General features: G+C 62.5%; 2 protein-coding genes across 5 annotated transcripts in view; one reads left to right on the forward strand and one right to left on the reverse strand.

Moving 5' to 3' along the window:
• On the forward strand, positions 1 to 17922 carry DGKQ (diacylglycerol kinase theta). Of its 2 annotated transcripts, XM_019712468.3 has the most exons (24): positions 5 to 54; positions 207 to 5712; positions 8236 to 8315; positions 8970 to 9069; positions 9392 to 9477; positions 9560 to 9685; positions 9964 to 10108; positions 10190 to 10264; positions 10358 to 10458; positions 10540 to 10778; positions 10869 to 10959; positions 11092 to 11146; positions 11270 to 11331; positions 11667 to 11817; positions 12188 to 12226; positions 12751 to 12866; positions 14306 to 14457; positions 14670 to 14818; positions 14943 to 15121; positions 15487 to 15587; positions 15742 to 15888; positions 16010 to 16121; positions 16197 to 16349; positions 16642 to 17922. In XM_019712468.3, exons 2-24 carry the CDS (start codon positions 5427 to 5429, stop codon positions 16741 to 16743), a joined length of 2847 nt encoding a protein of 948 aa, XP_019568027.3. In that variant the 5' UTR covers positions 5 to 54; positions 207 to 5426; the 3' UTR covers positions 16744 to 17922. The 2 variants fall into 2 exon arrangements, with proteins under 2 accessions (XP_074176069.2, XP_019568027.3); XM_074319968.2 differs by having other exon boundaries at positions 1 to 54; positions 11092 to 11331.
• Positions 17349 to 22629, reverse strand: part of TMEM175 (transmembrane protein 175) — a 14851-nt gene continuing 9570 nt past the window's right edge. For 2 of the 3 annotated variants that reach the window (XM_019712481.3, XM_074320003.2), the window contains exons 7-11: positions 22219 to 22302; positions 21689 to 21853; positions 20476 to 20554; positions 20184 to 20319; positions 17349 to 18892 (exon numbers count right to left, since the gene is read on the reverse strand). In XM_019712481.3, the coding sequence (XP_019568040.2) occupies positions 18232 to 18892; positions 20184 to 20319; positions 20476 to 20554; positions 21689 to 21853; positions 22219 to 22302 (1125 nt within the window). In that variant the 3' untranslated portion in view covers positions 17349 to 18231. The remainder of the gene's footprint in view (positions 18893 to 20183; positions 20320 to 20475; positions 20555 to 21688; positions 21854 to 22218; positions 22303 to 22629) is intronic. The other variant, XM_019712482.3, reaches the window with a different exon arrangement.

Here is a 22629-nt window from a genome sequence, read left to right on the forward strand (position 1 = left end):
AAGGTGAAGATCCAGGCGTGGGCACTGGGCTGTGGGAGTGGACGGGCCATGGAGGTGGGCGTGTGAGCGTGGGCATGAGAGGGGCTTAGGTGGACTGGTGGGTTGTGGGCGAGGCGGGGCGGGGTCGTGGGTGGGGTTTAGGTGGGCTGGGGAACTTGGAACGCTATCCCTCTGGCAAACTCCTCCCCACACCTCCTCCCCAGCAGACGGGGATGATAGTCCTGCATCGCCAGCCGTGAGGACCGAGGGGCTCCTTGTGCCGGACCCCCGTAGAAGACAGTTCTTTTAGTCCGCGGCACGAAGGAGAGCCGCCGTCCTGTGGATGCATCGGAGGTCGCCCTGGAGACCGGGAGGTGCCTAATGTTCGGGTCAAGCGGCTACTTGCTGGCTCGCGCGGCAAAGAGGTGGTCACATGTGGGACACATTTGGAAGGCGCAGCGCTAGGACTCACCGGCTGTGGGATGTGGGGGTGGGAGGGAAAGAGCACAGTCAAAGGTGATCCTAGGCTTTCGGCTGGAGGGTGTGTGTGTTGGGGGGGAACACGGCGTTTTCTGAAAGTGGGGCTGTCATAAAAGCACAAGAGTGGTCGGAGACAAGCTGCCTGTGAGAAGCGAAGTGGACATTTCTAGTAGCAGAGAGCGGATGGCCTGGCCTGGGTGTGAGAGGAGGGGGCGTCGCAGTGTGTTTATATTTTCAACTGTACATATCCGCCGAGGTGCTACAGCCTCACGTCTGTCCCTGCACCGTCTTCTCAGACAGCAGAGCTCCACCCTGGAGTCAGCCAGTGTCCCAGTCCCTTAGGTTGGTGACAGAAGAGTATTTGAAGTGATAAAAGTTGGTAATTTTCTAAGAGCGATGGAAACATCAGCTGCTGAATCAGGACGTGCTGTGTAGGTAGGAGAACCACCTAGAAAGCGGATGCCTCGGTGGTGAAGGAGTGCTGAGGCCACAGGCAGGGTCTTCAGGCAGCTCCCTGGAAGACCTGCTGCCTCCGCCATGCAGAGCAGTGAGCCGCTGAGACCACGACAACGAAGTCCTGAAAGGAAATGGCTGCAAACGTAGAATTCTAAATCCAGCAGAAAGTATGCTTCAAAAATGAAAGCTAAGTAGACATGTCAAAGAAACAAACCCTAAAACAGTTGTCGTGAAGGTGTCTGTGAACAGGAGGGAAGGGGACGAAAGATAGAGGGTGTGTCACAGAAAAGCCTAGTGAAGAGTGACTTGTAAAACAAAAATAATGATGTCTTGTGGGGCTTACAATATGTCCAGAGAATTGGAATGTGTGACAATAGCATAGAAGTTTGGGGGGGGGGGGGTTGTGCATTGTGTGTGATTGGCTGGTTCCCAGCTGTGTCCACTGTCCTAACCCCCAGGGCCTGTGCAGATGACCTTACTTGGTAAGGGGACTTTGCAGGTGTTATTAAGGTAAGGATCTTGAGATGGGGGGATTATCCTGGATGATCCCAATGAGTCCCAAATGTCATCATGGCATCCTTGTAAGGGGGACTAGATGTGGAAGCAGCCATGGGATGACCACAGAAGACAGAAGACCGCTGTGAAATGTGTGCTCGGGGTTGGTCTTAATCCATATGCTGAGACAGCAGACACAGAGATGTTTGTCGTGAAGGGAGACATTGTAGTCACAGGTCCCTGGAAACAGGAGGCTGGGCCACATGGAGAGGCAGGAGAGGGCTTATTTTCTCTAGGTTCAGTTCCTAGGGGATTGGACCTGCAGAGACTGCCCTCCCAGGGCTCGCCAGTCCCTACAGATGGCCAAGACTCCCTTGTGAGCATCTTTGATTCCAAACTAACCTGGCCAGAGCCCACGCTCCACCCGCTCCTCACCTCATCCTCAGATACGGAGCCAACATCCCCTTGCCCCAAATTACCCCAGGGCCAGGCAGTGGCCAACTAGGGACCGCCCTATCGCCCAGGCCACTGAATCATCCGTTCAATTCTAACCTTCCATGTACCTATGCCGCCTCACCTACTCCTTCCTGTAAAAACCCCAACCCAGGCTCTGGGCCACGTTCTCTTCACTCCTGCTTCTGCTCCTGCCCCAAACTGGGGTTTCCTTGTGTGGCCCTGCGTGGCATGGGGTCCCCCTCCTCTTGGGAACTGTGAGCAGTACCTTCTTCCTTCAAAGGCATTGTCTCCGTTTCTGTTACCATCTGATGAATACAATCCTGGGTACACATGTTAGTACATGTAATGCTGCTGCCTTGACGATGGAGGAAGGGCCACACATGTGGGAATGCAGGGGACATGGCTCTAGAAGCTGGACAGGGCCAGCAGTTGGCCTCAGGTGGGCATGGTCCTGCCTGCACCTTGCACATGCATGGAGAACATGTGCTATCGTAGACAGGCCCGCAGAGCCAGAGCGGTGCAGACAGCATGGCACTGGGCACCTCAGGGACACAGCAGGTCCACACAGTCACCTGGGTTCACAGAGGGCCTCAGTCGTATGGTCTTATGGTTTTGTAAAATTGGCAAAACTAAGACACTGTGACCACAGCGGTCCCCACACTATCTCAGAGTCCCTCTGTCACACTTCCCCTCTTGGTGGGGTGGTACTGGAGAGGTGGGACACTTTCAGGATCTGGCCAAGGGGAAGTCAAACTGTGGAAACATCAGCTGGGGTTTAGGGGAGTGTTGATGTCGTTCCCAGTCATTTCTGTGCGTGGCAAACTCAGAGTCAGACATCCTGGTACAGAAAGCAGCTTCCAGGAACACCCATGGCAGTTAAGCAAGAGGAGTGAATTACACCATCTTTTGGGAAGGGATTAAACATCCTGCTGATTTGACAGGAAATGCTGACATCGACAAGATAACCTAGAACCTCACAGCGGTGTGACAAGGCCGTGAGGTAAAAGGGTTCATCGGATCAGTAGGGGCATCTTAGATTAGCCACAGCATAGGAAAGGTCACCTGACACTTTCCAGCTGACAAATGAACACAGTTGTCAAAGTCCTCTCCAAACTGGACAGCAGTCTTAACAATACATGTCTGTTGGAAGCTATTCTAAGAAGCTCGTGGGAGCATTTGATGGAAGTATTGTTTGCCTGTAGTTAATAAGCGGGATGAGGAAGCAGTTAGAGCTACGCAGAAATGGTCAGACCTGGATTTTCCTTCTTAAGATATTCCTGCACTCCACTTTTTCACAAACAGAGAAAGGTATGTGCTCAAGTCCTGTTTCCTTAGAAGTCAGCGGCACTGGGAGTCCATAGAAAACGCTGCTCACCAGCAGCATCGCTGCATAACTCTCCAAATGAGCGGCTGGTCAGTCCTGGGGCCTGGCCCTTACCCCTGACCTGTGACCTGGCTGAAGGCAAGTCCGAGGGCTAGGTGGTGCTGAGGACACAAGCAGAGAGTAGTGAACCCAGGAGCTCCCAGTCGTTTGGATTGAGGTTCTGAGCAGGGGCTGGAGGTTGGCAGTGAGTTGAATGTTCCAGGACCAGGGACTCAGCCCCAACACACTGACCTCTCCTGCGGTCTGAGGAGTCCCATGGGAAGGGTTCCTTTCCCCGATCCCCCTGCCCCAGGGTCTTCGCTCTGTTTTCTCTGCTGCGGTTGGGCCAGCTCCTCCTAGTCATTCCCCCTGGCTCCGTTTCTCTGCAGATGCTCGGTTAACAGTTTCTAGACAGGTGAGGAGCCCTCCTGGGATTGGGGGCGGAGTCTCCGTCCACCTTCTCAGGACCTGCTCCTCTTGTCTTCAAACGTGGTCCCTGGCACCACCGTCCCTCTCTCCAGAGTCCATTCCTGGAATCCCCCTCTGCGCAAAAGGCTGCCTCTCCATCGGTCTCTCCCTCCTTGCCTCCCTCCGTGCAGACGACGCTACGAGCAGGCCGAGCACACTTCCAGGCACTTCGTAGCATTTGTGGTCATTACGCCCTCTCCCGGGATATTATCGCCGCCCGGCTGCATCCCCCGCCCCGTTTTTCTCTCCCTCTGGGACCCTGAGGCCCCACCCTTCCCCGCACCCATGGGAGCCAGTTCCATCGAGGCCCTGCAGCCTCTGCTCGCCCTGCCAGGGTGGGGGCCTGACTGGACTGTAACCCACAACTACATGGCAGGGACTAGAAGGGTCCCCAGCAAGCCCCTTTGCACACGACATCCAACTCGGCCACGAGCACTGCAGCCCAGGGTCAGTGCTGGCGGGCGATGGGGCAGGGTGAGGCGCGCGGATACGTCCCCAGCGCCGCCTGGACAAGACAAAGTTGTGCGTGCTGTAGCTGGTCCTCCGCAGAGCCTGGCGCCCCGCCTGCAGGGCCGGGTGGTAGGATTCACTGCAGCACCGGGGGCGCGGTGGGGGCAGGATTTCATAGAGGGGAGGGTGCAGGACCGCCCGGGACCGGAACGCCAGGCCAGGGCCAGGTGGGAGGGACTCGGGCCCTCATGCTTCCCACCGGAGAGCTGACGGGCGGGGGCTCCTGTAGCACCACCCGCAAATAGACGAAGCAGCAACATCCGGACGGGCTGCAGGCCCTGGCAATTGCTGGCGGGAGCCTCAGTTCCCATCTGTGGTGAGGACAGGAGCCGCGCGCCTGGGGTGCTCCGGGAAGCGCAGGGTCCACGCGCCCAAGGCCCTCTCAGCCCAGCACCATCTCCATCGCCCTCCTCCTCTGCAGTAGATGCCAGACTGGGCCCCGAGGGCAAGGACGGGGACCCTGAGGGCAGGGCTTGGACCCGCAAGCCTACCCTGGGACCCCGGGCCGTGCGGCGCGCTCACTGACTCGCCCTGCGCAAACGCGAGCCACAGGCTGGATCCGGCGTCGCGTGGGAGGCGACAGTCTGCGCAGGCGCGCGCCTGAGCTCCGCAGGTGCAAACGCTCGCATCGGAGTCGGGAGACTGCGTGCGGAGAACTGGGTCCCGGCTTTGGGCGCTGGGGGTCAGCCCAAGGCCACCAGACCTATTATCCAGCTCTCCAGGTCTCTCCACACGAACCGGCTCGGACCCCCGCTGAGACACCCGCTCCGTAGGCTGGCCCCGCCTCCCCGCCCCACAGTCCCCTCCTCCTGACTCGGGCCACGCCCCCATCCCCGGCCCCTCTTCTCAGGTCCACACCTCTAGGTTCGGGTTCCCCAGACCCCGCCCCTGCAGGTCCCACTTTACTGCCTCATCCCGGTCCCCGGTCCCCAATCCTATCGTCGCAGGCCCCGCCACCGTCGGCCCCGCCTTCCCAGGCCCCGCCCTGCCTACCGCTCCAGGCCCCTCCCCACAGGCCACACCCCGCTGGGCCTCGCCGATATGCCCCGCCCCACCGCCAGGCTCGGCCCCGCCCCGAGAGTGCGCGCCTGCGCAGTGGCGGGGGCGCAGTCGGAAGCCCGGCTCAGACGGCGGGGGATAGTTAGGACCACGGCTTCTCTCGCCTGCTGCGGGGACCCGGCTCTCGTCCGCCGCCGGGGCTCGGGCCCCCCGGGCCGGGATGGAGGCGGCGGCTGAGCCTGGGACCCGCTCCTGGCTCGGCGGCGGCTCGCCGCTCTGGGGCAGCCCGGCCTCCAGCCCCGATCTGGGCAGCAGAGGCCGCGCTCGGCCGGGGCCGGGGCCCGGGCCAGGGTCCGGGCCGGGGTCAGGGCCAGAGCGGGCGGGCTCCAGGACCCCTGGCCCCGCCGCGCTGGGCCACAGCTTCCGGAAAGTGACGCTCACCAAGCCCACCTTCTGCCACCTCTGCTCCGACTTCATCTGGGGGCTGGCCGGCTTTCTCTGCGACGGTGAGCGCGCGCGACCCCATTGCAGACCGCAGCCCCTGGCCCAGACGGGCGCCTCACCTCTGGCCTCTGCACTCCCAGTAATGGCTTTCCTAGGAGAGTCCCTTACCCCTTGGGGCAGGAGTGTGCGGCTAGAACCTCCCCACGGAGGTGACGAGGGCCGGCTCTGGCAGGGTTTTGGGGGCGTCAGGTGGCCGCGGCCCATCCCCCAGGTCTGCCTGGGCTTTCTCACCGGGGTGGGGATCCAGTGGGGGACGGAAGAAAGAGGGGCAGCGTGAGAGAGGGGGCAGGTGCAGTGACTGGAGGATGAGATCAGCCCACCCTGAACAAGCGGATTACTCCTCTGGACTCCTCACCCCCAGAAGCTGGGGCAGCAAAGGGCAGCAGTGTGGCTGGGCAGGTCCAGCCTGGCCACTGGCTCCTGTGCTCTGGTGCTGGTCTATTGTTGCCCTGGGTGCACTCTGCTGCCCACAGTGGACGGGTGCTGGCAGTGCCTGTACTCAGGCTCTGTGACAGCCCACCTGGGGCCTGCCATCCCAAGTTCAGCGTGCCCCAACAGGGCTCCCACCCAGCTGCCAAGCCAGCCTGGCGGGCGAGAAGGCCCTCCTTCCTCCAGTGCAAGTCCCTCCAAGGTCCGCCCTCTTCTAATCCTGCTCCCTTTTTCGGGGCAGGTGGGCTGGCCCTGGGGACGAAGCTGCCCAGGATCATGGAGGATAGTAGAGTGGGGAGCCCTTGCCCTTCTCAGGGAGACAGGCCTTTGGCTCGGGGGAAGAGGGACAACTCAATCTATGGTCTGTAGAGGCTCAGCACCTCACACAGGATGCCTCCGTCAGGGTAAATGGCATGGTTGTTCTGACCCCCCAGGGCCGCACCAGGTGGCCTGGCTAGCTGGCATGGAGTGGTTACGTCTGGTTTCTCTGTCATATCGGAATTGTTGCACTGCCTTGCGTAACCCCTGGGAGTGCCAAGAGTCTCACCTAAGCTGGGAGGTGTGCTTGTGTAGGCTGTCGGCTCCAGTCTGAGGCCCTTTGAACAGGTGAGACGTGCTGAAGGCAGGGCTCCAGGTCTGAAGGGCTCAAGGACCCTCCGCCTAGCCGGACGCAGCAGCTCAGGAAGGAGGCTAGGCTTGGGGGTGATGGGAGGCCTTCACTGGGGATGCAGTGTGGACATTCTTCCCACCTCGTGGAAAACAGGCTGGTGATGTCAGCAAGCAGAGGAGTCTGACAAGGCTGTGGGAAGAAGACTCACCCCCCCCCCCGGCCCCCATCAGGGAGCACCCAGGATGTGTGTTGTGGGGTGATCAGGCCAGAGGAGGAAGCTGGGTGCTGCCTGCCCACAGCTGCTGCCTTCTGTGGTAGAGCTGGGCTGGGTGTCTTGGAGGGGAATCCGGAGGGGCAGTGCTCATTCCTCCTCTGTGTCCCCACTTCACCCATCTGACGCCAGTCTGCTTCTGGAGTTTTCTCTAAACATGGCCTCAGGGCTGCTCTTGCCAGCCCGTGGAGGAGCTTGTCTGCCTTTTTCTAGGGACTGTGTGGGACGGGGCTTCCTCGAGGCCCCACAGGCACAGTTTTACCCAAGGCTGTGTTGTAGAGTTGCCCACCTGCAGCTTGTCCATCCCATCCCACCCCAGTGGGGACCCCCAGGCCCCCTGTCCTCACTGGAGCCACCCCTGTTGCATGTGCCACCCGAGGCTGCTCTGGCCATTCCTTCTCGAGGTCTCCCCACTACTCTCCATCTTTGGGTCTGTCTCCCAGTTGACCTTTCGTCTCGCTGGGCCTCCCCACGACACTGGACCTCAGGACAGGGCAGTCTGAGTGCCCACGGCCTTGGGGCCTCTGGACTGCTCACCCCTCTGGGCAGGGCAGATGCAACCCTCACTGGGCCAGTTGGCCTGCCTGCCTCGGCGGGGTCCTGGCCCATCAGACTGGCTCTGGGTGTCGGCAGGTAGTGGGAGGGGAGATTGGGGTGTGTGCAGCTGTGGGGGAGTGAGGGAAGGCATCCTTGGCGAGGCCCTTTGAGGGGATGTGCAGAGATACCCATCTACCTGCCTACCCCTCGCAGAGACCTAAAGGAGAGCTGCATGCGGGGGCAGAGGCCCTCTAAGGACACCAGCCATGTCATCCAGGATGGTCAGAGCCATCAGGCCCCTGCCCTCTCCCTCTGCTCTGGGCTTTCTCGAGACCAGGGGTACTGTGAGTCAGAGGGTCAGGGTGTCCCCTGGTACTTCTGGGGGGGAGGCGCTCGCTGTGGCCTCTCTCTCTCCCCATGACTGTGGGGGTGGCAGGAACCACTCTCCCTGTCACTCCCACAGTGGGATGGGCTGGGGGGGTGCTGCAGCGACTCATCCATGCAGGAATTGTCCCCCATCAGCTCTGGCAGAGGGGGCCCACTGGGGTGGGCACTCTGCCCTGGCAGAATGCTGGTGGCCACCATGGCCCTTGGTGGCCTCCCGTCTGCATGCCAATATGGGGTCTCTTAATTCCAGAGTGGGACAGGGACCAACCCACATGGCTCTCCTTCCCACAGTGTGCAACTTCATGTCCCATGAGAAGTGCCTGAAGCACGTGAAGACCCCTTGTACCAGCGTGGCACCCAGCCTGGTCCGCGTGAGTACAGAGTGTGGGCTGCCACACTGCCCGGAGGGGCCGAGGGGCGGGGACAGGCTGGTGGTCAGGCCTGCTGCTGGCTTGGGAGGGAGTGTTCCTTTGTGCCTGGCTGGGTCCCCCGAGCTGAGCTGGGCATCCCTGCCTGTGAGCCCCTCCCAGAGCAGCAGTGGGGCCTCACTTCCTGCTGGTTCTCACCTGTTTCCTCCGGGGTCCCCAGCACTGTCCCTGCTGCTTATTGGTGGGCCCCCTGCATCTGTGCTGCATCTGAGTTGTCCCAAATGTACCACAGGGGAACAGACCTGGGGGAAGTGGTCAGTGCCTGGGCTTCTTGGGCAGTGCAGCTGGAGCAGGCGTGGGGAAGGACCAGCAGGGGTGTCGGGGCAGAAGCGGCTGCCTGAGATCATGTAGGGGGCGGGGCAGTGTTGGTCCTGCACAGAGTGGCGGGGGTGGGGGTGGGGGTGGGTGGGGGGGTGGGGGGGTACCCATGTGGGGCTTTCCCAGCAGTGTGACTAGTGCTCAGGAGGATTTGGGGGCACTGCAGCTGTCAGGCAGGTGGTGAGTGCTCCCTGGGATGTGGAGGACTGGATGGGCGCCAGGATTGGTGGTGGGGGCGCGGGCAGTGGGCCCCGGGCTGAGGCGCTCTACTCCCGCCAGGTACCTGTAGCCCATTGCTTTGGACCCCGGGGACTCTACAAGCGCAAGTTCTGCGCCGTGTGCCGCAAGGGCCTGGAGGCGCCCGCGCTCCGCTGTGAAGGTACCACCGACCCAGGGTCCCAGTCTCTCCTGCACAGAGTGGCCCAGGCGTGCGCGGCTAGGCTGCTGGTGAGGGGTGGTGGGCGGGAGTGTTTTGGATTCTAGAGCTGCCTGGGCAGGGCGGCCGGTGCAGGGGTGCTGGCTGCGTGTTGACGTGGGCCGGAGAAATGCGGAGAGTTAGGGGCTGTCCTCGCCTCACGTTGGGCACAGGAAGGTTAAAGACAGCGAGGCGAGGGCGGAACTCAGGCCGCGCAGAGATGCCGGGGCGAAGGGGGCGGGGCCATGGGTGCGGCCAGAGGCCCCTAACCCTGACCGTCCCCCAGTGTGTGAGCTGCACGTTCACCCCGACTGTGTGCCCTTCGCCTGCAGCGACTGCCGCCAGTGCCACCAGGACGGGCACCGGGACCACGTGAGTGAGCAGGAGCCCGAGGCTGGGGAGGGGAGAGGGGGCCGAGGGGGCCGGGTCGAGCCTGCTGACTGCCCCTTCACAGGACACGCATCACCACCACTGGCGGGAGGGGAACCTGCCCTCCAGCGCGCGCTGCGAGGTCTGCAGGAAGGCGTGCGGCTCCTCAGATGTGCTCGCTGGCTTGCGCTGCGAGTGGTGCGGCATCCAGGTGGGGCGGGGCAGGGTCCTGGGGGCAGAGGGCGGGGTGGGTGGGGGGGCCTGGGGGCGGGGCCTCGGGGGCGCCTCCTTTCTATCCGAGCCCTTCTGTATCGTGCTCTTTGGGGTATGGGTCCCCATTGTACAGAAGAGAGTCGGGGCTCCCTCTGGTTGGGGGTTGCGCAGTCTAGGCCGCGTGGGAGCCGTCAGTGCTGCGTGGGCCCCTCAGAGTCACGGAGGGCCGGCCCTGTCCCGCCCAAAGGCCCCAGGCTCAAGGCCGTGCTCCCCCAGGCCCACTCAGTCTGCTGTGCGGCTCTCGCCCCTGAGTGCACTTTTGGGCGCCTGCGCACCATGATCCTGCCCCCCGCCTGCGTGCGCCTGCTGTCCCGAAACTTCAGCAAGATGCACTGCTTCCGCATCTCTGAGAGTGAGCCAGGTAAGTGCGGGGTGGGGGACCTAGAAGGGGCGCCGGGGTGGGGGCTAGGCCCGGAGTGAGCCTCGCTGTGCCCTACCACAGGTGAAGGGGACGATTGCGTGGACGGAAGCGCCCTCGCCGCCGGCCCTGCCAAAGACGTGCTTGCGTCAGAGTCCAGTATGTGCCCCTTAGCCCTGGCCCGTCCCCCATCTCACCCCCACCCCGCCCTCCACCCTGCCCTGGATTAACACCCACCTCACTCTGGCCCAGGCAAGCAGACCCTGAAGATCTTTGACGGCAGCGACGCTGTGCAGCGAAATCACTTTCGTGTCATCAGCGTCCCGCGCCTCGCCAGGAGTGAGGAGGTGCTGGTAAGAGGGAGCGCGCACAGGGTGGGGACAGGGCCCATCCAGCATGGCCCACATCCATCCACACCTGGCCCCACCCTGCAGGAGGCCGCACTGCGGGCCTTCTACATCACGGAGGACCCCCGAGACTTCGAGCTGCAGGCGCTCCCCTCATCTGTACAGACTGGCGACACCGGGGGCCAGCGAAAGGCACGGAGTGGTGGGACTTTGGAGGCGGAGGGCAGCCGGGGCCCAGGGGCCCAAGAGGCCAGTCCTGAGGCCTGGACCATTCGAGCTCTGCCCCGGCCAGAGGAGGTCCTGAAGATCTACCCTGCCTGGCTCAAGTGAGACGCAGGCCCCGGGCATAGGGTCTGCCTGCAGGGTCAGGAAGGGTGGGGCTGTGTGGCCCGAGCTCCTGAGATTGTCCCCTGCAGGGTGGGTGTGGCCTACGTGTCCCTCCGTGTGACCCCACAGAGCACTGCGCGGACTGTGGTGCTGGAGGTGCTCCCGCTGCTCGGTCGCCAGGTGTGTACCTGGGCCTGCTGCGGTCCTGGCCAGCCCAGTGGGCTAGGCTGCCATCCCAGCCCTGGTATGGATGCCCCACGTGGGAGGTGGGGGCTGGTTCCAGCCTGATAACACCAACTCTGCCCCCCACAGGCCGAGGGTCCTGAGAGCTTCCAGCTGGTGGAGGTGCTCATGGGCGGCAGGCAAGGTGAGTGGGTGGCATGCAGCGATGCCCTGAGCTGTCTGCCCCTGGGTGCCCTGGGTCTCAGGCAGCTATCTGCAGAGGTGGGCACAGTGCCTGGTGCTGACGGCAGCCCCTCTCACCCCGCAGTCCAGCGGACAGTACTGGCCGAGGAGGAGCTTTTGCTCAACCGGCTCCGAGACATCCGGAAGGTCAGTGTGTGTGGACACTGTCCCTGAGGAGCTGCTGGCCTCTGCCTCATAGAGGGTCCCCATGTCCCCTTGGAGGGTAGTTGACCCTCCTGGCCAGCATTGCCTCCCCGTCTGGGCCCTGGCTGGTCTGTCCGCTTCATAATAGGTCATCTGTTACTGGAAGGTGGGGATTTGAGCACAGGAACCCTGAGCTCCCTGTGTCTTCCATCCTCTCCTCCAGCTGGTGTAGTTCAGCCTGGGATTTTCCCAGGGTCCCTTTCCGGATACAAGTGGAGGGGCCTGGCACTGGGGTGCCCCCCCCCGCTGTGCTCAGCGCCACCCCTCCCCTTCCACAGACATCCCTGCGGCAGATGAGTCAGACGCGCTTCTACGTGGCTGAGAGCAGGGCTGTGGTCCCACGCGTCTCTCTGTTTGTTGGTGGCCTGCCTCCTGGTCTGTCTCCCCAGGAGTATGGCAACCTCCTGGAGGACGCTGTGGCCACCAAAGGTGTGACCACCTGTGCTGGCCTGGGGCTGCTGGCTACTGGCTACCAGGGTGGGGCAGTCCTGCGAGCAGGCTGTGGGGCTGCTGGGCAAGGCCGGGTCCTCCTGCCACCTCCTACCACTGTCGCAGCCTTTGTCCAGCTGGTTCCCCACCCAGTGGGTCTCTCTTCACCTCTGGGGCCCAGACTGGGACACCACCTCTGATGGGCTTCTGAGCCTCCTGCTGTGCCTGCAGTCGGGGCATGGGCACTCCTGGGGTGGCTGCCCCTGCCGGGTGGTGTGAAGAAGCTCCTGTGAAGAGCGAAGTGCCCAGGGGGCAGGGCCCTCTGCACTGCGCCTTCCTGCTCCTCCCCTGACCGTGTCCTGTCTTGCAGCTGGCCTGGTTTCCCTCAGCCACATCTACTCCTCGCAAGGTGAGCTGCCCCCGTGGCGGTCGGGTTTGGTCAAAGGTCACTCACTAGAGTTCGATGGAAGAGCCTGCCCTTCTTGCTTCCGAGTTAAATGTCACCTGTTTAGATCTGACCTTTCTCTCAGGGAACGACATATGAGGGAAACATGGTTTTGTTTTCTGGCTCACAGCTGTAATGCTTTGGTTAAAATGTGACCGAGGCACGGAGAGCATTACCCGTTCTGCCCATGGGTTCATATCCTTGTCACAGAAAATTTGAGATGGACCTGGAAGTGGGAAGCAGCACCGTGGGCCATGTCCCTTCTGTGGGTCCCAGGGGGCTCGGCGGGCCAGGGAGCGAGGGTGCGCCCAGCTGCTCCCATCATGCCTCCTGGTGGCCTTGCTCACGTCCACTCACCATGTCTTATGTCTGAGTCCAGCCGTCCTTGAAGGCTCCCCCAGGGGTGGGGGTCCCAGACTGTGAGAACACCTTTAGATGGGCTGACCTGAAGCTGGCCGCCACCTGAACTCACGGCCCACCTGCCACAGGTGCTGTGGTGCTGGACGTGGCCTGCTTTGCAGAGGCTGAGCGGCTGTACATGCTAGTCAAGGACACGGCTGTGCATGGCCGGCCGCTGACCGCCCTGGTGCTCCCGGATGTGCTGGTGAGTGGTCGCTGGGATCTCGGGGGATGTGGCTTCCATGGCTGGTTTGCTGAACAAGTGAGGGGCCTGCACGGAGGCTGACAGGCAGGGAACCATCTGGACTTCCTGCCAGGCCCTCACCTTCTCTGGGGTCACTGGGCCTGGCTTCAGTCCCCTTACCCAGCAGGCCTCTGGCCAGTAGGTGGCACTGCCTGATCGCCACGGACACAGCTCGGGTCAGGGCAGGAGCCCTGGAGCCTGTTCTTTGCTCTGTGCCTTCCCAGCAGTCTCCGGTCCTCAGTCCTGCAGGCCCCCAAGGGTTCCCCCCAGGTGTCCATGGCTGCTCTGTCCCTGACCCCTGTCCAGGGGAAGCAGAATTACAGAATGAGTGCAGGGGCTGTGATTGGGTGGGGGACACCTGCAGGTCCCAGCTGCCCCCTCCCCACCCTGAGCTGGCTTGGGACAGAGTGGCCAACCAGGGGACACCGTCCTGCAGGTCAGGGTCCTGTCAGCCGGCCCTGTAGGCGGAGCCAGGCAGGCAAGGCCAACACGCCCTGTCTCATTCTTGGCAGCTGCCTGCCTTGGGGTGAGCAAGTAAGTGGTACCTTGGCCCAGGTAGCTCTGTCCAGTGGGTCAGTCACCCCAAGTGTGGTCTTGGCCTTGTGCCATGGCCAGTGTGTCTGAGCCTGGCCTGTATGTCTCCTGTCAACCAGCACCCCAATCATGGGGACCCCAGCCCCCCATCCTTGTCGTTGTAGGGATCCCCATATTCACCATTGTGGGGACCCTAGTTCTCTGTCTTTATCATTGTGGGTACCCTAGCACCTCCATCCTCACCTGTAGCGACCCAGTCCCCCCATTCTCACCATTGTAAAGACTCCAGTCCCTCTACCCCGTTTTCCCTTGTGGGGACCCCAGCCCCTGTCCTCACCTGTAGGGACCCAGTCCCCCATCCTCACCATTGTGGGGACCCCAGCCCCCTGCCCAGTCTGCTGGGCACTGTGTTTTGGAAGTTGAGGGGATGGGCTTCGTCCTGAGCCTGAGGGAAGGTGTGTAGGTGCCATGTGGGTAGCGGGGGCCCTGGCAGCTGCGTCCTCCCAGGCTGTGCACAGGTGGCCCCCCGAGATGCAGATGGGGTCCCACATGGGCTTCCAGCCTGGGCTTGTGGCCTCACGGGTCAGTGGGATGTGGTGTCAGGATGTGTGTCAGGGTGTGGCTCGGCTGTGTACTCAGCTCCAGGCTGGCCGGCCTCACATTGGCCCCACTGGCCAGTGGCCTCTGGGTGTCCCCGCTGCCTTGGGGGGTGCCCCCATTGGTCAGTGGTGAGCCAGGGATGGCCATGTGGGCACCCTGGGCCTCATGTGTACCTTCCTTGGGAGGGGGCTGCCCCAGGTAGGCTCAGGTTGGGAGCCAGTGTGGTGGGGGGAGATACCTGCCCTAACTCAGCCCCTATCTGTCAGCACACCAAGCTGCCCCCAGACTGCCACCCCCTCCTCGTGTTTGTGAACCCAAAGAGTGGAGGCCTCAAGGGCCGTGACCTGCTCTGCAGTTTCCGGAAGCTGCTAAACCCTCACCAGGTCTTTGAGCTGACCAACGGGGGGCCTCTTCCCGGGTGAGTCTGGTGGGGTCCCCACTGCCTGCCAGGTCCTGGGAGGGGCCGGTGGGAACAGGTTGGGGTTCGGTGTCAGAACCCTCAAGGCCTGTCTTGCCTGGGGGATGAACTGCAGCCCCATTCTGCAGCCAGGTCACAACTCCCGCCCCGCTCACTGCGTACTTGGGTGGCTGAGGCTGGTGGCAGGACAGCTCCTGTCTCCCTATCACCAGGTTCCACGTGTTCTCCCAGGTGCCCTGCTTCCGGGTGCTGGTGTGTGGTGGGGACGGCACCGTGGGCTGGGTGCTGGCTGCCCTGGAGGAGATGCGGTACCGTCTGGCCTGCCCGGAGCCTTCTGTGGCCATCCTGCCCCTGGGCACAGGTGGGCTGAGCCAGCGAGTTGGGAGACGGGGCCTTGGGCTTTATATCTTCCTGCCCCAAGTTTCATTTGAGGCCTCGGGTGGAGGGTAAGGGTGGAGAGTCAGCCTGCGCCTCATCTGTCCCAGGGAATGACCTTGGCCGGGTCCTACGCTGGGGGGCAGGCTACAGTGGCGAGGACCCACTCTCCGTGCTGGTGTCAGTGGACGAGGCTGACGCTGTGCTCATGGACCGCTGGACCATCCTGCTGGATGGTCACGAGGCCAGCAGTGCGGAGAATGGCCTGGCCGACATGGAGCCCCCTAAGGTACCGGTGTGCCTGGGTGAGGGTGTGGCAGCCGTGGGTCCTCCGCACGTGACCCTACCACATGCGTCCAGGGACTTTTCCTTGTCCCAGCCACACCCTGGCGCAGGTGACAGTACCACCCCATTTACGGTCGGCCAGGTGACATGCATGCCCGGGGCTGGCTGGCCACAGCCTGGCCTACACCGTGTGCCATGCTGCCTTCTCCTGCGTGCTGGCAGTCACTAAGCAGGACAGTCACTGGGCAGAGCAGCTCTGACAACAGCGGTGGAGTGGGGTTGGAGACGAGGAGGCTGGACCCAGGTTGGGGCAGTGGCAGCAGCTGGTGGGGGCTCACGGGGCCACGGGAGAATCCCTTTTGTCCCCAGATAGTACAGATGAGCAACTACTGTGGGATTGGCATCGACGCAGAGCTAAGCCTGGACTTCCACCAGGCGCGAGAAGAGGAGCCCGGCAAGTTCACCAGCAGGTGCCTGAGGATCAAGTAGCTTGGGACTGCCCTGGGCAGAGCGGGGGCTGCCCCTGGTGACGGCGTGCTTCCTGGGGACTCACCAGCAGGAACCTGAGGGCTGCCTTAGGCACAGTGAGGGCCGCACCTTGTGACAGGTGTCCCCCTTCTACAGGTTCCACAACAAGGGCGTGTACGTGCGGGTCGGGCTGCAGAAGATGAACCATTCCCGCAGCCTGCACAAGGAGATCCGGCTGCAGGTGGAGCAGCAGGAGGTGGAGCTGCCCAGCATCGAGGGCCTCATCTTCATCAACATCCCCAGGTGCGGGGTGGGGGCTCCCCGGGGGCTCTGCCCCACCTGCAGCCTCAAGCCTGGCCTCGGGGGGACCCTGGGTCCTGTGCAGCCTGCAGGCTTAGCTGTGCACCCCTCCCTCTTGGTACAGCTGGGGGTCAGGCGCTGACCTGTGGGGTTCCGACAGTGACTCGCGGTTTGAGAAGCCACGAATGGACGACGGGCTGTTGGAGGTGGTGGGGGTGACGGGCGTCATGCACATGGTGAGTGTGAGTGGGCCTGGAGGGCCGTCCGCCTGGCGCTGCCGCCTGCTGAACCCAGCCACCCCTCCCCACCAGGGCCAGGTCCAGGGGGGGCTGCGCTCCGGCATCCGCATTGCCCAAGGCTCCTGCTTCCGCGTCACCCTTCTCAAGCCCACACCTGTGCAGGTCGACGGCGAGCCCTGGGTCCAGGCTCCCGGGCATATTATCATCTCGGCTGCAAGCCCGAAGGTGAGTCGTGAGGAGTCAGGTGGGGTCCTGCTGTGGCCAGTCTCCCCCAACCCTGATGGGTCATGGGGCCCAGGTGAGGCTGTCTGGCATCGAGCATCCGCCTCGATGGAGATGAGCCACCCTAGGGCCTCAGAGGGTGTGTGCTGGGCAGTGGCAGCCTTGAGCACCTGTCCCACAAGCTGCAATCACATGGCCCCTGCTCCTTCCCCCTCTGTAAAATGGGCTGAGATGGCGCTGGGGACTCTGGCCTATGGTGTCACCCAGCCCTCTGACCTTTCCTGTCCCGGGACAGGTCCACATGCTCAGGAAGACCAAGCAGAAGCCCAAGAAAGCTGGGACCCCCAAGGATACGCGAGCAGATGGGGTGCCTGCCCCTGAGGGGGACCCCAAGTAGAGGACAGCCCGGAGTAGGCTGTGCCCACCCTGCAGTGGCGGCTGGCAGTGGATGGACTTGCCTGCGGACCCATCTCGGGCACTCCTCCCCACGCCCCTGCCTTCGCACCAGTGACGGGTGGGCGGGGGCTCTGGCGAGCCAATCCCCTTGCTCCCAGGCCACCATCATGGAGGACAGGCATGTCTCCTTTTGTACCACAGCCGCCTGAGCCCTTCAAGCTGGTAGCACCAGACCTCATTGGTGCCCCTTGGGCAGTCCCCCGGGATACGCGTACAGAGCAGCTGGCTCCGTGGGCCCTGGGTACCCAGCATATGTGGGGCGCCCACCATCAGCTCCTCTGGTCTCAATCACCACGGAGGGCTGGGTGTGGGCACCTGCTGTTTGCTTTCTCTCCTGGCTTCGTCACTGGGAGTAACAGGGCTGCACTGCAGAGGGCCCTGAGGCCAGTGGGCTTAGCCACCATCTGGAAGATGGAGTATGGTGCCCAGAAGGCAGCTGGACGGCGTGGGGCCCAGCGTGCCTGGAAGGGACCAGAAGCAAACCCCTGCAAGCCTAGCCTGCAGGCCCAAAGGGCATCCAGTAGTGTGAGGTGTACAGGAGCCGGCTTTCATCACAAAGCTTTAATCACCAAGGCCAATGACTGACATGGCAGCCCCCAGGTCTGCTCAGCAGACAGGACTTCGTAGTCTCAGTGCTTTCCCACATGGACACCTGGTGATGGGGGACGTGGCTGCTGGGCAGGCCACCCCCAGCCTTGTCTCAGACCCCAGGTGGACCCTGAGCAAACATTCAGTGTACCTAGGGAATCTGGGCCCCACCCCACCATCCGTCCCCTTGCTGCTGGTGCCGTCTGGTGGGGCTGGGTCCCTGGCACCCTGGCAGCTTTTGCCCTCAGCCACGGCCCACCCAGCCGTGCCCCCAAGCTTCTGCCAAAATGACACTGACAACTGCATTGAACAGCCTTTGGCGGTCATGTGCCTCTTCGCGCCTTGTCCCATGATGTAATTAGTCTCTGCTTCGCAGGCCCTGCTGGTGATGGGTCTGCAGGACTTGCTGTAAACTGTGCCTAGGGGGAAGCTGTCCTGTGCCCAGGTGGGGCTGTGGGCCTGCAGTGTCCTCTTCTGTAGCCATACCTCCTGAATCCCGCGTAACTTATATCTTCAACAAATGCAGCCTGGGCGTCGCTGTCCACGTCTCGCTCCTTTGTGCATAAGGCCAGTGCGTGGGGAAGGGGATTTGCAGCCCAGCATCCCCCAGGGAGCTGTGTGGGTGGGGTGGTGGGCAGGTGGGCTTGGCTGGCTCCCAGGAACAAGGCTGAGGACTCCTGCTGGGCCTCAGCAATCCCTGGAACCCCTGGACTGCTCAAGTGTGACACAGGAGAGGGGCCGTGCAGTGCCACAAAGCTGAGTCCCTGTGGAGCTGCCAAAGTGCAGCGAACAGTCTCCCCAAAGGGCGGCCACCCACTGACCCTGCGCTCAGGCTGGGGCGCTAGCAGGGTGCAGGGAGCAGCGGGGCCCGCGCGGCGGCGTCCTGGGCGTCGGGGGCCGGCCCCGCCAGGCCCGGCAGCGCCCGCAGCAGGCGCAGAGCCAGGCGCACCAGCAGGCGCAGCAGCAGGAAGATGAAGGGCACAGCGACCTGCGTGAGGTGGAAGATGGCTGCGCTGAAGCGGCTCAGGAAGCAGGTGCAGGCGAAGGCCAGCAGGCTGGCGCAGGGATACAGAGCGAGCTTGGCCAACATGAAGGCGTGCTCCGCGCCCCCGAAGCGCGCTGACGGCTGCAGCGTGTCGGGGCCGTGGAGCAGCGCCGCGGTCCACATCGCGAGCTGGAAGACGCTGGCGAAGAAGATAATGGCACAGCTGACGCGCACGCTCTCCAGCTCGTCGCGGGGCTGCCGGGCGAGGGCCGAGGTCTGCTGGTAGGCCAGCGGGAGGCCGCCCACGAAGGCCAGTGACAGCGTGTTCAGCAGCCCCATGGACTGCGTGGCCTTGCGCACGTGCAGGAAGAGTGAGTGGTGGGCAAACCAGAGCAGCCCCACCGTGGCGAAGGAGCCGAAGTACGCCAGGAAACGCGGCCCGGACTCGCTTAGCGCCAACACCAGGCTGCCGTGGAAACGCTCCGCCACCTCCTTGGAATCCGGGACGTTGTGCTCACTGAGGGTGTGAACAGAGAGCCTCTGCAGCAGCCTCCTCGGGGCGCCCATCGGGGCTGTAGGCCCACCCGTCCAGGCCCGACCAGGCTCACCTGATTCCAGGTGAGCCTTGCGGGCAGGGCACACTACGCTTACACGATCCTGCATCTGCACACACACTCGGTGCACTAAACAGCCACGCGCCATTCATCTCAGTTCAAGTTCAACTGCACCCTCACTTCCTTTGCTAACTGGTAGCTCTGCCCACCTGACGCCATAGCTGGGTGCTTGTGAGGTCCGTGCATCCTGCAGCCCCATGTCCACTTAGCGCGTGACCCGCAGGCCTGGGGGTCTGAGCCTTGGTACTTACTATTTGGAGCATTCTAAGGCTGGTCAAGGCCCCTTCATGGAGGTCGTGGGGCTACTGCCCTGCAACCCACAGCCCAGAGCCCAGGGTGGCAACTCTTCTGCATGGAGGGTGGGGGGAGGGGGAGGGGGCCTGAGACACTGTCCACACGTGACACAGCACATGTATTGGTGGGGGGGCTGGAACCTCGAGGATTTGAAGGTGGGAGCAGGAGCCAGCCTAGGGGTGCTGCCTGGGGGCCCCATTCAGGTCCTCAGGGCCAGCCGGGCAGGTGGCCATGCCTATGGATGGAGGGGGAAGTGGGGAGGGAAGAACGTCCCCTCCCCAGGCCCCCAACCACAGCTGCTCTGTGCTCACACCAGTCACTGAAGTGACCCAAGCTAGCATGGCCCTGGCTGCAGGTGGTAGCAAAGGCAGATCATTCCGGAAGCTTAGGTCTAAGCCTCAGAGATCCGTACCAATGGATCCTTGCTCCTGATTTTTAAAATTCAAATTACAGTAGGCAAGAGCTACCAGGAGCGAATAAGGAGAATCAAGACTACACTGTCAGACACAGAACCTAAAATCAGAGTTTCTAACATGTTTAACGAAATAAGAATGTACTGAGACACGACCAAGGAACAGGAGACTGAAAAGGGAGAGAGATTTGAAAAGCAGCAGATAAAACGCTTAGAAGTGAAAATATGACAACCAAGATCAGACCAGTGGCAGCCTGAAGGGGTGGATTGGGACAGTGGAGGCCAACGGCGCAGGGAGAGATGGGGCAGGAGGCGGCCCGCCTGCCCACTGGTCTGTGCACTCTGCCAGCAACCCCTGCCCCTGCGGTGCTGAGGTGGGGCTGCTGGCACAGGAGGCCCCACACGCTGGGAGCGCTGCCCCAGGTGGGTTCCTTCTCTGGGAGAGGGTGGTGCCAGGAGGCTGGGATGGCCTGAGCATGGCCTCTTACCAGATGTCCAGAATGAGGAGCGTGGCCACGATGGCATAGACCCCGTCGCTGAAGGCCTCCACCCGCTCCTTGCTAAGAGGTTCCTGCAGGTCGAAAGTGAAGACCTCCACGCTGTGGGCTGGGGGCTCCTGGGGGCCTGTGCACATGGCAGGAAGGAGGAGCTGGCCAAGCCCTTGGGGCTGTGGAGCCAGCATGGACATCACTGCCCTCTTCCCCACGGGGCTGGGAGCATGCAGGCCAGGGGAGGGGACCCCACAGGGACGTGTGCCGTCGCGGGTGCTTGGGCACCCACCCACGAGCCTGCGTCGGCACCAGCTGGCAGCCTTGTTCACGTAGGGGAGAAAGATGACCGTTGCCATCAGCAGGTACGACTGCACAAGACACACGACGTGTCAGGGGCAGAGCCGAGAGTCCCCCCGGCGCACTGCTCCTGAGGGCACCATAAGCAACAGAAACACAGCAGTTACACCTCATCAAGTGAACACCTTTGTGCTTTGAAGAACATAACCGCGGAGAGGTCAGACTGCTCAGTGGGCGAAAATGCCTGCCAGGCACGTGTGTGATGAGGATCTAGTATCCAGAATAGGGCTACACACCCAACTGAAAACGGGCAGAGGCCCTGAGCAGACATTTCTCAAGAATCACGATGGCCAAGAAGCTGTGAGATACTCATGCCACTAACCACCCAGGAGAGGCATCAAAACCACGGGGGGGTGGGGGGGGCAGTCCGGTGGCTCAGGCAGTTAGAGCTCCATGCTCCTAACTCCAAAGGCTGCCGGTTCGATTCCCACATGGGATGGTGGGCTGTGCCCCCTGCAACTAGCAATGGCAACTGGACCTGGAGCTGAGCTGTGCCCTCCACAACTAAGACTGAAAAGACAATAACTTGAAGCTGAACAGCACCCTCCACAACTGAGATTGAAAGGACAACAACTTGACTTGGAAAAAAGGCCTGGAAGTGCACACTGTTCCCCAGTAATGTCCTGTTCCCCTTCCCCAATAAAATCTTTAAAAAATTAAAAAAAAAACCCACAGTTGGGACGCCCCTCACACCCAGGACGACGGCCACTCAGAGGAGCAGACACACGTGCAGGCGGGACGCGGGACAGGGAGCCCTGTGCTGTCGGCGGCAACGCAAAGCACTGGCCGCTGGGGGACAGTGTGGGGTCCTCAGAAGCTAAACACAGACCTTCCCTGTGACCCAGCAACCCACTTCTGGGCATACACCTGAGAGTGCAAGAGGGTCTCGAAGAGAGATTTGCACACCCGTGTTCACAGCTGCCCTGCTCACTACAGCGAAAACGTGGGAGCCGCCCGAGTGTCTGCGAGCAGATGGTGGGAAGCAAAGGGGGTCCATGCACGCAGTGGGATATTACTGGGTAACGAAAAGAAAGGAGGTGCCGACACGCCACAGCACATGTGAACCTTGAAAGTATCCCGTGGGTGACAAACCAGACACCCGCCGACACGCAGGGCTCCTGTGGGTGCCTCCCACCCCCACTTACTGCAGGGTAGAAGAACAGGGAGAAGCCGGCGGCTGCGAAGCACAGTGCTGGGCCCCGGAGCACGATGTATAGGATGTGTCGCCGGCACAGGGCACGGTGGGCGGAGTGCGCTATCTGGGGGCTCAGGAGGTGAGGGAAGTGGAACGCGTACACCACTATCAGCGCCTGTGGGAGAGCGGAGCCTAGGGCGCAGCACTCAGAGGGGAGTTGTGCTGAGGCCACAGCAGTGCCTTCTAGGGGTGCAGGGGAGACAGGAGCCCTGCTACGCTCCTGGGCAGACTGGGGTGGGTCTCAGCTCCACCCCGCCCTGCCAAGAACCCCGGGTGGCCCCGCTGTACCCTCTCGGCAACGGGCACGGGGGCCTGGGACCCCAGCCCCTCCGGGTTCTCTGCTGCGGCCCACGACAGGCGCTCCACAATGAGCTCCGTCTGCACGGCCCTCCCCGCAGCCACCAAGCCACATCCCACCCGAGCTCCCGTGCCCCGGAGGACACGTATGTGGGGAGGGGAGGGCAGGCCCGGGTATCCCACCTGCACGGCCCCAATGGTGATCACACACACGCAGAACAAGAGGATGCCCAGGGGCACCTCGGGGAAGGTCACCATTAAGGAAAACTGCAGCCAAGAAAAGACAAAGCAGGGTGTGCTGGCTTAACGGTCTCAGGTGGGGCCGGGCGGCCGGGGCCCTGGGGTCTCTTCCCATGAGAGCAATTCCCTTGGATGCTTTAAGCCTTGAAAGTTGACTGTCACCAGATTCCTAGAAATCCCCAGGCCCCAATGCTGTGGTGGGCGGCCCTGTGCGCTTAGCCTTGGCTCGCACAGAGTTCTGGGAGTGGGGTCCACGCTGGGGCTGGGTCCGCACTGGCCCTGGGAGGCCTTCCTCCACCCAGCCTGCAGCCCCAGGCAGACAGGCCTGCCAGCCCCCTGAGCCTCCTCTCCTGC

This window comes from Rhinolophus sinicus, chromosome 1 (assembly GCF_057876585.1).
Source record: "Rhinolophus sinicus isolate RSI-liver-muscle chromosome 1, RSI-T2T, whole genome shotgun sequence".
NCBI lineage: Eukaryota > Metazoa > Chordata > Mammalia > Chiroptera > Rhinolophidae > Rhinolophus > Rhinolophus sinicus.

What these genes read in the sequence shown, in the direction of transcription:
- DGKQ (XM_074319968.2), top strand. Translation starts at nt 5,427, where the DNA reads ATGGAGGCGGCGGCTGAGCCTGGGACCCGCTCCTGGCTCGGCGGCGGC. An exon ending in GGACGCTGTGGCCACCAAAG is followed by an intron (nt 11,818 to 12,187) that starts GTGTGACCACCT and finishes CCTGTCTTGCAG; the next exon opens with CTGGCCTGGTTTCCCTCAGC. An exon ending in TGGTGCTCCCGGATGTGCTG is followed by an intron (nt 12,867 to 14,305) that starts GTGAGTGGTCGC and finishes CCTATCTGTCAG; the next exon opens with CACACCAAGCTGCCCCCAGA.